This window comes from Nerophis lumbriciformis, linkage group LG07 (genome assembly GCF_033978685.3).
Source record: "Nerophis lumbriciformis linkage group LG07, RoL_Nlum_v2.1, whole genome shotgun sequence".
Lineage (NCBI taxonomy): Eukaryota > Metazoa > Chordata > Actinopteri > Syngnathiformes > Syngnathidae > Nerophis > Nerophis lumbriciformis.
This window is the reverse complement of record NC_084554.2, coordinates 34,027,836-34,040,871: the sequence shown is the minus strand read 5'-3', so window position 1 is coordinate 34,040,871 and position 13,036 is coordinate 34,027,836. Positions and strand designations below refer to the sequence as shown.

At 39.8% G+C, this 13,036-nt stretch overlaps 1 protein-coding gene across 4 annotated transcripts in view; it reads right to left on the bottom strand.

The window, feature by feature from the left end:
* The window catches only part of slco5a1 (solute carrier organic anion transporter family member 5A1), an 87,056-nt gene that overhangs the window by 14,824 nt on the left and 59,196 nt on the right, over nt 1–13,036 (bottom strand). For all 4 annotated transcript variants that reach the window (XM_061965404.1, XM_061965402.1, XM_061965403.1 and 1 more), the window contains exons 4-6: nt 10,857–10,989; nt 10,578–10,792; nt 3,287–3,451 (exon numbers count right to left, since the gene is read on the bottom strand). In XM_061965404.1, coding sequence (XP_061821388.1) covers nt 3,287–3,451; nt 10,578–10,792; nt 10,857–10,989 — 513 coding nt within the window. The remainder of the gene's footprint in view (nt 1–3,286; nt 3,452–10,577; nt 10,793–10,856; nt 10,990–13,036) is intronic.

Genomic DNA, 13,036 nt, shown 5'->3' with positions numbered 1-13,036 from the left:
TTACAAACCGCCAATAAATTTAACCAAGTCCCATCAGACCAATGAAATTGCCGAACTGGTCACGGTGGACCAATGAAATTGTTCACATTAAATCATTGCACTCACACAGTCATTCAGTCAGTCAGCCATTTAACTCGTTATGGACTCAACCTCATCCCGGAGAAGAAAGGACGAAATGTACGCAAAGCGGCCTCATAGCCAAAGACGTCCGACCTGGTCATTGAAAAAGGAAAAAGCCGCTGCGTCGGACAGAAATCCGCCACCAAAAACAAGCCCCGAAAAGCCGCAGGAGTAGGAGAAGGACAAAGACCGAGCTGGGTGACTTCTTCTGTAATCTACTTTATACCGTGTTGTTACAGGCATTGTCTTTTACTAAATTTTTGAATGAACACAAACACCTGTGTAAATATTTCATGTCTCAATGTGTACACTAGCAGCTTATAGACTTGTGCAGCCAATATATGTACACAATTAAATTCATCCAAAAATTAGGTGGGTGCAGCATTTATTTAGGTGTGCTTTGTAGCCCGGAAATTACAGTGAGTGAAACTCAGTGGTTAATTAAATAGCGACGTTAATTGGAGCATTTACAATATCATGTGTATCATATATGTTATATTTTTTTTATTGTTCAGGCTTTATTCAACATTTAGCTTTAAGTTCACTACCATTTTATATTGACTGAGAGCCCTGTTCAAGGAAAAAAATACAACTTGCCGATTAATTGTGCAGGCAGTGGGACGCACCAACACCAATTCCTGCACTGATGGGCATGTTGGTGCTGCAGTAATCCTGATAGCTGTGCATCAGCACCACTGAAGGATTAGATTAGTTGCGGACAAGAAGCCAGGCCAAAGTAATGCTTAAATGTGTGTGCAAGAAACAAGTTTATGATGAATGTGACTCCTGCTGCCGACAAAGAAATAAATGTGTGCTACACTCCGGGGGGATGGAGCAGTTTTTATTGCTGAATGAAAGTCAGCAGGACTGCAGAAGTCACAGCCACTCAACTACTCTGTGCTGCATGCAGCAGAGTTACGTCTAATTTCAATAATTTTTGTGTCTATGTTGTTCAAAACTAGAAAATGCATGGTTGTAGATGATCACAAGGTAACCCACTTGGCATCCTCCAGTTAGCTATGATTGATTGTGAGCAGAATCCCACACTTTACGACTGTCCATATTTTGAAGGGAGAATACTATCGGGCTGCAGCTATCGATTATTTTAGTTATGGAGTAATATATCAATTAGTTTGTTTGATGAATTGATAAAATTGTACAAAACACTTTGTATCTTTAATGCGCAATTTAAGAAAAAATGTTGAAATAAACAGAGCAGGCATATTTATCTGCTTGCAACAAACTCAATTTAAATTGCACTTTTAACATGTGTGCATTAACTAAAAAAAACAACCAAAAAACAGATCACCGCACCCACACACCACAACGTTCATGTGCGCTCTATTGCGGCTCTTCTGTATTTCCAATCAATCCATCGAAGCAACAGAATATGAATCAAAACGTTTCCTAATAAAATTAATTGATTAGTTGTTGCAGTCCTAAATACTATAGACATTTAACTTGGGTATACTTCAGAGTAGTCAGTGTAAAGCTTGTATAGCAGTGTATATTTGCTGTTAGCTGGCAACACTAGTGAGTAGCAAGATAACTGCGTGCAATGCAAATTATTTGCCACTTGCCATGAATAAAAATGTTATTTTTAGAAATGTCCCTAGTTTTAAGAGCTATTTACTTAGTTTAGTTATTCAGAATAAAATTATTATTTCGAGCTTAAAAGTCCTGCTAATTTCTAGATATAGAAATCCTAATTTAGGATGTCTTATCAAGTAAAATTAACTACCGTATTTTCCGCACTATAAGGCGCACCTAAAAACCACACATTTTCTCAAAAGCTGACAGTGCGCCTTATAATCCGGTGCGCCTTATATATGGGTTAATATTAATATTAATTTTCATAAAGTTTAGGTCTCGCAACTACGGTAAACAGCCGCCATCTTTTTTCCCCGTAGAAGAAGCGCGCGGTGCATGCTGGGATATGTGACGTTTCATTTCCATTTGTGTGTTTATGTAAAGACCCCAAAATGGCTCCTATTAAGTGTGTTGTCTGTCTAATTATAAATAATGCAGACGAGGCGTGTTAACTGAGTTCTCAACGTTTACTCACAGCGTGCTCATAACCACATTCTAACTGCCAGCACATACAACAACGCTTCTCAGGGCTACCGCGAATGCTCGTCACTATCGTTGCATGCTAGGTAGTGTAGTTGTTATATTTGCTAGCTCATAACATCACATTAAGAGACACGCTTACGCGCTTAATTCAATACTCGCCGTCATTCCGGGTGGATTGACAAAAGACCTCCAGCCGCTAGATATTGGTGTCAACAGGGCATTCGAAGCTAGACTGCTAACTGCGTGGGAACAGTGGATGACAGAAGGCGAACACACGTGACGTTCACCAAGACAGGGAGACAGCGCCGGACGACATACGCCAACATCTGCCAGTGGATCGTAAATGCCTGGGCAGATATTTCGGTCACAACTGTGGTCCGAGCTTTCCGGAAGGCAGGATTCACAGAACTGCTGGACAACAGCGACACTGACTCCGATTACTTCGACGAGACGGAGCCGGCCATTTTGGATCCCACATTCGCCCAACTTTTCAATTCGGACACCGAAAGGGAAGAATTCGAGGGATTTATGAATGAAGAATAACTTCAGAAAGTGAGCGTTATGTTTATTTTGTGTGTTGTGACATTAACGTTCGAGCAACATTATGTTGCTATTGCTCTGCACTATTTTGAATTTTACTATGTTTGTGATTGCACATTTGTGTACATTTTGGGAGTGAACAGAGTTGTTAGAACGCTGGTTTTTAATATATTATTAAAGTTTGACTGACCTATCTGACTGTTTTTTTGACATTCCTTTAGCGCAGTTAGATGCGGCTTACAACACGGGGCGGCTTATAGGTGGACAAAGTTTTGAAATATGCCGTTCATTGAAGGCGCGGCTTATAACCCAGGGCGCCTTATGGTGCGGAAAATACGGTAGCTGCATGGACAGATCATTTCACTAGTATTTTTTTCCTAAAATATGATCTTTTTATCTTAGATTTTGTCAGCTCTTTTTTGCTGTGTGTATAGCGGTGGTAGAGCCGTGGTCTACATGAGTGTTGCTCACACTGGGGAAGCTGTGGTTCATGAGGGGAGACTGATAAGAAAATCGATAACGACCCCAAAGAGCACCAAAAGTATCATCTTACCTGTGTATATGCTGGCGCTGGAGGCGGGGATGCCGAACTGCGACTCGATAAACTTGGGTATAAAGGTGATGAAGGCGGTGACAATGGCGCACTCGGCTGTGTAGGACAGGCTGACAAACAGGAAGGTCATGTTGCTGAGGATCCTCAGCGCTGCCCTGGGGATGTCTGCGGACGGACAACACAAGACAGAGCGCTTCATTACTGCCGCGCACTAATTAACGTGCCGCACTCCTTGGAAGAATCATTACTGGAAAGCCGTAATTAAGGAAGGGCTGAGTGCAATAACAACATTATATTGACACACATGCAGTCGAGTGTGTCTAATTAGGTCTGGGAGAAGAATCCAGAGAGACAAGGCTTCTTTAATTACTCATTAGCCTCAAAAACTAATACCACCACTGCGCCATTGCATCAAGTGCACACTTGCAGTACATTATGTCCATCATGTGCCGAGCTCGGCAAATCCAGCCGTCATTACCGCTTCAACACTATCAAGGGCAAACGTGTCGTTTACGTTGCGCCCCGAGGCCGCTGCAGTCTTGACAACTCGCCGCACATGACCTCCCTCCATCACCACAATTATGTGCTGTTGCTGGGCAGATTTGCAGATATCATTTGATCAACTTTAGGAGGCTCCTCCTGCCTTACAATGAAGTACCAATCCCTGTGTTGTCGCCATGCCCCATTATTGTGCATCAGCCACAAAATATTAGACGCTCAATTATTTCCCTTTCCAGGGGATCTGGGCGGCGATGGGAAGCGTGGACAGATGGCGAGCTCCTGTTGATGCCTCCTGCAGCTGTTCTCTCATGCAGACACACCACTGGCTTCTACCACTTTTCACACTTGGTCTTTTGTGAGGGGTTTCATTTGCATCAAAACAACGCTCCAAGAAGGCAGACAAAGCAGTGTTAGTTTTTCCGCAGCTTATCGTTTATTTGTGCCAAAAATGTGTTAGTTTCTTACTGGAAAAGTCAATAATGCAAGTTTAAGAGTAATCATTGTTGTAGCCTTTTTATTAAAAAAAAAAAGTATGATATGCAGCAAATGGAATGTGTGTCGCCTCCTACAGGCTGTGATCAAAATGGTTTATAAGAGTGGTTCTTAACCATAGGGCCGAGGCCCATTTTTGGGCGGAGAGTGCCCTTTAAAAAAAAATCTGTTTCTCAACTGTGGTTCGTTCGTATGGGCTACAGCAGTACTCAGTTGTAACACATTTTTCCACCACTTGTGGCTGTAATGACAATATTACACAAACTGAAAATGTCTGGAGTTAAAGTCATAGGAGTATCTTAAGTGCAAAATTATGACTAAATTTGTTAAGCTGTATTTCCATTTGCACTTAAATTTTATTGACAGTTTAACATATTATTAATTTTTAATTTAGTTCAAATTTAGTTATTTTAGCATATTTAATTGTGTGTAAATTTGTTTTTCATCAAATTTTTCAGGCCCTTCTTTTGCAGTATATTTGATTAGTATTTATTTTTGTAGTCAGCCTAAACCTAAGTCTTGATAACAGTAAATGATAAATGATAAATGGGTTGTACTTGTATAGCGCTTTTCTACCTTCAAGGTACTCAAAGCGCTTTGACACTACTTCCACATTTACCCATTCACACACACATTCACACACACTGATGGAGGGAGCTGCCATGCAAGGCGCTAACCAGCACCCATCAGGAGCAAGGGTGAAGTGTCTTGCTCAGGACACAACGGACATGACGAGGTTGGTACTAGGTGGGGATTGAACCAGGGACCCTCGGGTCGCGCACGGCCACTCTTCCACTGCGCCACGCCGGCCCTCAGTCTTTGTGATTAACATATGGTTTGTCATTTCACAAGTTTTATCCAGTTAAATGTAAGTTGGTTAGATATAATCATTGAACACGATTAACATCAATACAAAGATACTACAAAACCCAAAACCAGGTAAGCTGGCACGTTGTGTAAATCATAAATAAAAAGAATACAATGATTTGCAAATCCTTTTCAACCTATATTCAATTGAATAGACTGCAAAGACAAGATACCTAACGTTCGAACTGGAAAACTTGGTTATTTTTTGCAAATATTAGCTCATCTGGAATTTAATGCCTGCAACATGTTTCAAAAAAGTTGGCACAAGTGGCAAAAAAGACTGAGAAAGTTGAGGAATGCTCATCAAACGGCTAATTGGGAACAGGTGGGTGCCATGATTGGATATAAAAGCAGCTTCCATGAAATGCTCAGTCATTCACAAACAAGGATGGAGCGAGGGTCACCACTTTGTCAACAAATGCGTGAGCAAATTGTCCAACTGTTTAAGAACAACAAGGATTTATCTCAATCAATCAATGCTTATTTATATAGCCCTAAATCACAAGTGTCTCAAAGGGCTGCACAAGCCACGACGACATCCTCGGTTCAGAGCCCACATAAGGGCAAGGAAAAACTCACAACCCAGGGGGACGTCGATGTGAATGACTATGATATTATTACACAATTGCATATGCATTTAGCATTAGCGTATTTTCCGGACCATAGGGCGCACCGGTCTATAAGGCGCACTGCCAATGAGCGGGTCTAGTCAGGTCTATTTAAATACAAAAAGCGTACCGGATTATAGGGCGCATTAAAGGGGTCATATTATTTATTTATTTTTCTAAATTGAAAACACTTCCTTGTGGTCTACATAACATGTAATGGTGGACCTTTGGTCAACATCTTGCATAGATTATGTTTTACAGATCATCTTCAAGCCACTTTCTGACAGTTGCTTCAGGATGCGCTGTTTTGTGGGCGGTCTTATTTACGTGGCTCACCTTCGGCAGCGTCTTTTCTCCGTGAGAAAATTGTTTAACAGTTTAAGAACAACATTTCTCAACAAGCTATTGCAAGGAATTTAGGGCTCCCACCATCTACAGTCCGTAATATCATCAAAAGGTTCATAGAATCTGGAGAAATCACTGCACATAAGCAGCAAGACTGAAAACCAGCATTAAATGCCCGTGACCATCGATCCCTCAGGCGGTACTGCATCAAAAACTGACATTACTGTGTAAAGGATATCACCACATGGGCTCAGGAACACTTCAGAAAACCACTATCAGTAACTACAGTTCATCGCTACATCTGTAAGTGCAAGTTAAAAATCTACTATGCAAAGCGAAAGCCATTTATCAATAACACCCAGAAATGCCGCCGGCTTTGCTAGGCCCGAGCTCATCTAAGATGGACTGATGCAAAGTGGAAAAGTGTTCTGTGGCCTGACAAGTCCACATTTCAAATTGTTTTTGGAAACTGTGGACAATGTGTCCTCTGGATCAAAGAGGAAAAGAACCATCCGGATTGTTATAGGCGCAAAGTTAAAAAGCCAGCATCTGTGATGGATTGGGGGTGTATTAGTGCCAAAGGCATGGGTAACTTACACATCTATGAAGGCACCATTAATGCTGAAAGGTACATAAAGGTTTTGGAGCAACATATGTTGACATCGTTATCATGGCCGCCCCTGCTTATTTCAGCAAGACAATGCCAAGCCACGTGTTACAACAGCGTGGCTTCACAGTAAAAGAGTGCGGGTACTAGACTGGCCTGCCTGTAGTCCAGACCTGTCCCCCATTGAAAATGTGTAGCGCATTATGAAGCCTAAAATACCACAACGGAGACCCTGGACTGTTGAACAACTTAAGCTGTACATCAAGCAAGAATGGGAAATAATTCCACTTGAAAAGCTTCAAAAATTGGTCTCCTCAGTTCCTAAACGTTTACTGAGTGTTGTTAAAAGGAAAAGCCATGTAAAAAATGCACCTGTGCTTACTATTTGACACTTTGGCATTGTTTATCACGAGTATCCAACATTATACCAACATTTATAAGTCACAGAAGAGAAAAAAATCAACATGTCTCTTTAAAATGTCTTTCAAATTACAGTTGAAGGCAGCTGAAACATTCCATAACAATAGCTCCATCCCTCCGGTGTGAAATACTCACTGTTGGCATTTTTCTGTTTGCAATCATCTGAAGGACAAAATCAAGCTTGCTCAAAGCCTCTTGAGTGCAGCGTATAGCTTCAAATGCTGCAGGCAAATCTTCAATGGAAGGACACACACTAGCACACTGAACAATTTTCAAGTGTTTGTACAACATCCCTGCCTTATACCGGTACTTATTTTCACTGAGGGCCACATCTCTGTTATGGCTGCCCTTAGAGAGCAGCTTGTAACAGTGAGTAATAAATTAATATAGATGTATAAGGATGTATCTCATGATATTATTACACAATTGCATATGGATTTAGCATTACCGTATTTTCCGGACTATAGGGCGCACTGCCGACAAGCGGGTCTAGTCAGGTCTATTTAAATACAAAAGGCGCACCAGATTATAGGGCGCATTAAAGGGGTATTTTTTTTTTTTTTTTTTCTACATTGAAAATGCTTCCTTGTGGTCTACATAACATGTAATGGTGGTTCTTTGGTCAAAATGTTGCATGGATTATGTTTTACAGATCACCTTCACGCCACTTTCTGACAGTCGCTTCAAGATTCGCTGTTTTGTGAGCGGTCTTATTTACGTGGTTCAACCTTCGGCAGCGTCTTTTCTCCGTCATCTTTGTTGTACCGGTGTAGCGTGCAAGAACGGGAGTGGAAGAAGTGTCAAAAGATGGAGCTAACTGTTTTAATGACATTCAGACTTTACTTAAATCAATAATGGAGCAGCATCTCCTCATCCGTGGCTCACTAGTGCAATAACAACGCCGGATATGTGTCCCGTGAAAAACCGTCCAACCGGAACTCTAATAACTAAAGTTCCTTGGGTGAATAACGTAAACTCACTACACAGGTCGGTTTTAGCGCTTTCATGGCAAGTTTAAGTAAGAACTATACACTACTTTATATTAGAAATGGCAACAGTGGAGGATGAATGTCCCATAACAAGAAGATAAAGAAAAAGAAGAAGCTTATCGACTACGGTGTCGGCACGGACTACAAAGGCGGACGCACACAAAGTTTCAGGACTTATGCAGATCCCAAATACAGATCAGCAGGTACCAGAAGGTAAGAAAAGTTGCTTTTGCATAATATTGCGAAACAAAACGCCAGATATGTCTTACCTTATACACACCATAATAATACTCGTATGTTGAAACATAGTACAATCCATCAAGCAGTGCGACTTCATAGCTTACCAAAGTCGTACTAAAACATTTTGATAGATTTTTGAGCGCCGTGTATAATGTTCTATATTTTCAATGGAACATAACATTTTGGTGTTGTTTACTTGAGTCATATTGCAGTGTACACGTATCTCTTATGTGTGACTGCCATCATATTGAGGTCTACACGTATCTCTTATGTGGGACTGCCATCTACTGGTCACACTTATCATTTCACCACGTACCAAAAAAAAATAGCTTGGAGGTCAGTAAGCACAACTAAAATTATTCTGTACATTAGGTGCACCGGGTTAGAAGGCGCACTGTCGAGTTTTGAGAAAATGAAAGGATTTTAAGTGAGCCTTATAGTCCGGTATATATATATTTTTATGTACTTCATAAAAATAATCTATAGACTGGAAGCTCAGACGCCAGAATTTTCTCCTAGAATTTATGGTGCGTGTTTTTTTTACAGTATATTACTGTAAATGGAAAAATGGTACCACTGTTTTTATAGTAAAATTTTGGTGACAGAGTGACCAGTTCTTTATCGTAAAATCTATGGTTGTTTTTGTAGTGTATTACTGTAAATAACATTGAAATTATGGCAACTGAGCAGCCAGTTCTTTTTTTTACCGTAAAGTCTATTGTAATTTTTGTACAATAGTACAACTTACAGATAACTATCATTGAAATAAAAAGTCGATCAGATATTTATTTGTATTTTAACAAAAAAAATGTAATCTATAATAATGTAACATTTGTTACAGGGCAGCACGGTGGAATTAAGGGTTAGTGCATGTGCCTCACAATACAAAGGTCCTGGGTTCGATCCCCGGGCTCAGAGTCTTTGTGTGTGGAGTTTGCATGTTCTCCTCGTGACTGTGTGGGTTCCTTCCGGGTACTCCGGCTTCCTCCCACCTCCAAAAACATGCACCTGGGAATAGGTTAATTGGCAACACTAAATTGACCCCAGTGTGTGAATGTGAGTGTGAATGTTGTCTATATGTGTTGGCCCTTTGATGAGGTGGCGACTTGTCCAGGGTGCTGAATGCAGCTGAGATAGGCTCCGGCAACCCTCGCGACCCCGAAAGGGACAAGCGGTAGAAAATGGATGGATGGATGGATAACATTTGTTACATTTTTAGGAAACACGAAACTAAATTCATTATTATTACAGATTATAACTACCGGTGCTTTCCAACCTAAATTTATACAAATGTAACTAAAATTACATTATTAATATGAACAACATTATTGTTACAGATTCATACATAAGTCAAGCAGATATTTGTGTTTTTATTTTAAGAAAGAACTAGTGTGTGAATGTGAGTGTGAATGTTTTCTGTCTGTGTTGCCCCTGTGATGAGCTGGCGACTTGTCCAGGGTGTACCCCGTTTTCTACCCGAGTGCAGCTGGGATAGGCTCCAGCACCCCAAGCGGTAGAAAATGGATGGATGGATGGATGGATGGATGGAAAATGTAATGCATGATAATATATTTGTTATATTATTCGATAATATTGAATGAAAATATACACCATTGCATGCAGAACATGTATTTTTTCAGTCAGAAAGGTACTTTGATGCATATTATGTCCAGGCTTTTGCGGACCACATAAAATGATGTGGCAGGCCAGATCTGGCCCCCGGGCCTTAAGTTTGACACCTGTGTTTCAAAAGCATCCATGACAGAGACCAAACAAGCGTTACTGTTGTGTGCCTCTGCAGGCAGCGTTAGTCTATTCCAACATGACTGTGTTCCCCTGGGAGCTCATTTAAAAAAGAAGGAATAAGACTATGTCTGAGCAGTTGCGAAGAATCAGGGAAACCCCGCAGCAGAATTTAGCTTCTCCAGGAAGGTCTTCCAGAGAAAATAAGGGGGACCCCTCGGATATTTGGCTCAGAAAGGAAATAGTAATATGTGCACTAAAGCATAGAAGTCATTATCTACTGACAGTGCTTGCAGTGAATTACCTGCTTCATTATACAACCTCCTTAAATCAATAACTTCCTTACAGGAGATCTGAATGCACAGTTGGAGATTGACTGGATTATAAGCAATTTGTATATCAGTAGATCACAGTTAATCCAAGCAATATAAGAGGACAAACTAAGTGGTAAGAAAGGTAAAAAAGTGTCGCTTCCTTACCTTTGATGTCCTTCCCGAAGCCCATCGAGGAGGAGACGTTCTGGCCTTTGCTGCCAGACTTTTCCTTCATCACATCATCGTCGCTGGACATGTCGCCAGGGGAACTCGTCTTTTTCTTCCTCTTTTTGTGGCGCGGTGGTAGCTTTTTGGGGAAGGCGAACATTGGAAAGATTACCAGGAGCATGGCGACGGCGCACAGGAGGAAGCCACTCCACCTGAAAGAGGCCGATAAGAGTTAACGATTAAAAAAAGCGGCTTGAGTATGTGTGTCATATTTACCAGTTGCCAACAAAGCGAGGGTCACTCTGGTCGATGTTGACCACCGTTTTGGGGTCCACGTAGAAGCCGATGAGGACACCTCCGAGCAGGTAACCGGCGGCTGGACCCAAAGCTCCCATCACATACATGATAGCTAAGGGAGAAGAAAAATTTAAAAAACTTGATCTAAAAATGTAATTAAGCACCTTGTTGCTTATTTACCAGTGCTCCTATTATCAGCATCCTATTGAAAATGTTTTTTCTTTAAGAAACTAATACTTTGGTTACTGATTTACTTAGTGGAAAATGTGTGACACACCATCTCGCTTTTAAGCTAACCATATTTATTGGCCATTTTAACCATAAAAATAAAATAAATTAAAAAAATTATTTCAATAAAAAAAATATTTAATAGAAAAAAATGCTATGTTTACCACAAATCGGTGATCTATTTGTGACGGCAGGGGCGTGGCATTGGCGGTGTCAATATGATAACAATATACCTGCATAACTGACTATGATGCGTGTATTTTTTTTAAAGGCTTATTTTGTATTACTACAATATAACAGGCTGCACTTTGTACTCAACATTTACATTGGGGCTGTCTTGAAATAATCAGAGATAATATTAATACCAACTGGGGCGCCAACGCACAGCAGGTGTGTTGGGAGGATAAATTGATTGCATTTTTCATGTCTTTAAATTTTTGTGAAATATTCTTGTGTGCAGACAAATAGTTTTTAGAGAGTAACAGATACATTGCAGTTTTGGATGTCACTTCAGACTTCCTTTGAGCACTTGCTGATTCCTGGTGTGACATCCCATCTCTAAAACCATTTGGCGTGTTTTGACCTCCCACGTTTCTTGATATAAAAAATCTATTTGTCCGCACACAATAATTATTTCCTCTATTTAGTCAAGTGATGTCCTCTTGGCACTGTGCGCCAGAGGAGACCCTACAAACTGGGGTTTAGCCTTTTTTTTAAGTGGAAAAAGTCGCAAATTACATATTTTTTTAGTTTTCTTTATTGAAAGACTATATTCCTTGTATGAATATATTTCATTTGGAACGTACCGTATTTTCCGGACCGTATGGCGCACCGGATTAAAAGGCGCACTGCCGATGAATTTTTAGATTTTTTTTCATATATAAAGGCACACCGGATTATAGGGCGCATTAAAAGGAGTCTTTTTTTTTTTTTCTAAATTGAAAAAACTTCCTTGTGGTCTACATAACATGTAATGGTGGTTCTTTGGTCAAAATGTTGCATAGATTATGTTTTACAGATCATGTCATTAACTACTTTAATGACATTCAGACTTTACTTAAATCAATAACGGAGGATAGTATAGTATTTTTTTATTTATTTTTTGTCATAAAAAAATACAATCATGTGTGCTTACGGACTGTATCCCTGCAGACTGTATTGATCTATATTGATATATAATGTAAGAACCAGAAATATTAATAACAGAAAGAAACACCTCTTTTGTGCGAATGAGTGTGAATGAGTGTAAATGGGGGATGGAAGTTTTTTGGGTTGGTGCAATAATTGTAAGTGTATCTTGTGTTTTTTTTATGTTGATTTAATTAAAAAAAAAAAAAAAAACATTTTTATTTTTATTTCTATTTTTTAATTTCTTGTGCGGCCCGGTACCAATCGATCCACAGACCGGTGGTTGGGGACCACTGTGCTAGAGCACAACACATCCATATGATGTTACTGACACCTAGTAACTAGTCAGTATATACTACAGATTTATTTATCTTAAAAAAAACATGCCATAAATGTGATTAACAAAATCTAACATATCAGATTTGACTGTGAAAATCCTTCATCAAAGACAGCCCTAATCTACATAAATTATTCTTAGTATCTAGGTTGGAATATAGTTTGGCAGATACGTAAACAGTCCTTCATATTAGAGATGGAAAAAAACTTTCAACTTGAGGTTGTCGGATATTCTACATAACGACGTTACTGTAAAACTACACAAAGGAAAGTATATACACAAATATATACATGATTTGCAAATACATGTACAAATCATAGTTTGGTAAACTGAAAAAAGTGATGCATCATATAGATTAAAGGATGGCTTTAATGTCAATATCTTAATGTTAACATACAATGGACGAGCCTGCAAAAAATGTAAGATTATGTTTGTCTTTTTAGGGGAAACCTAAAAACAAAAACGT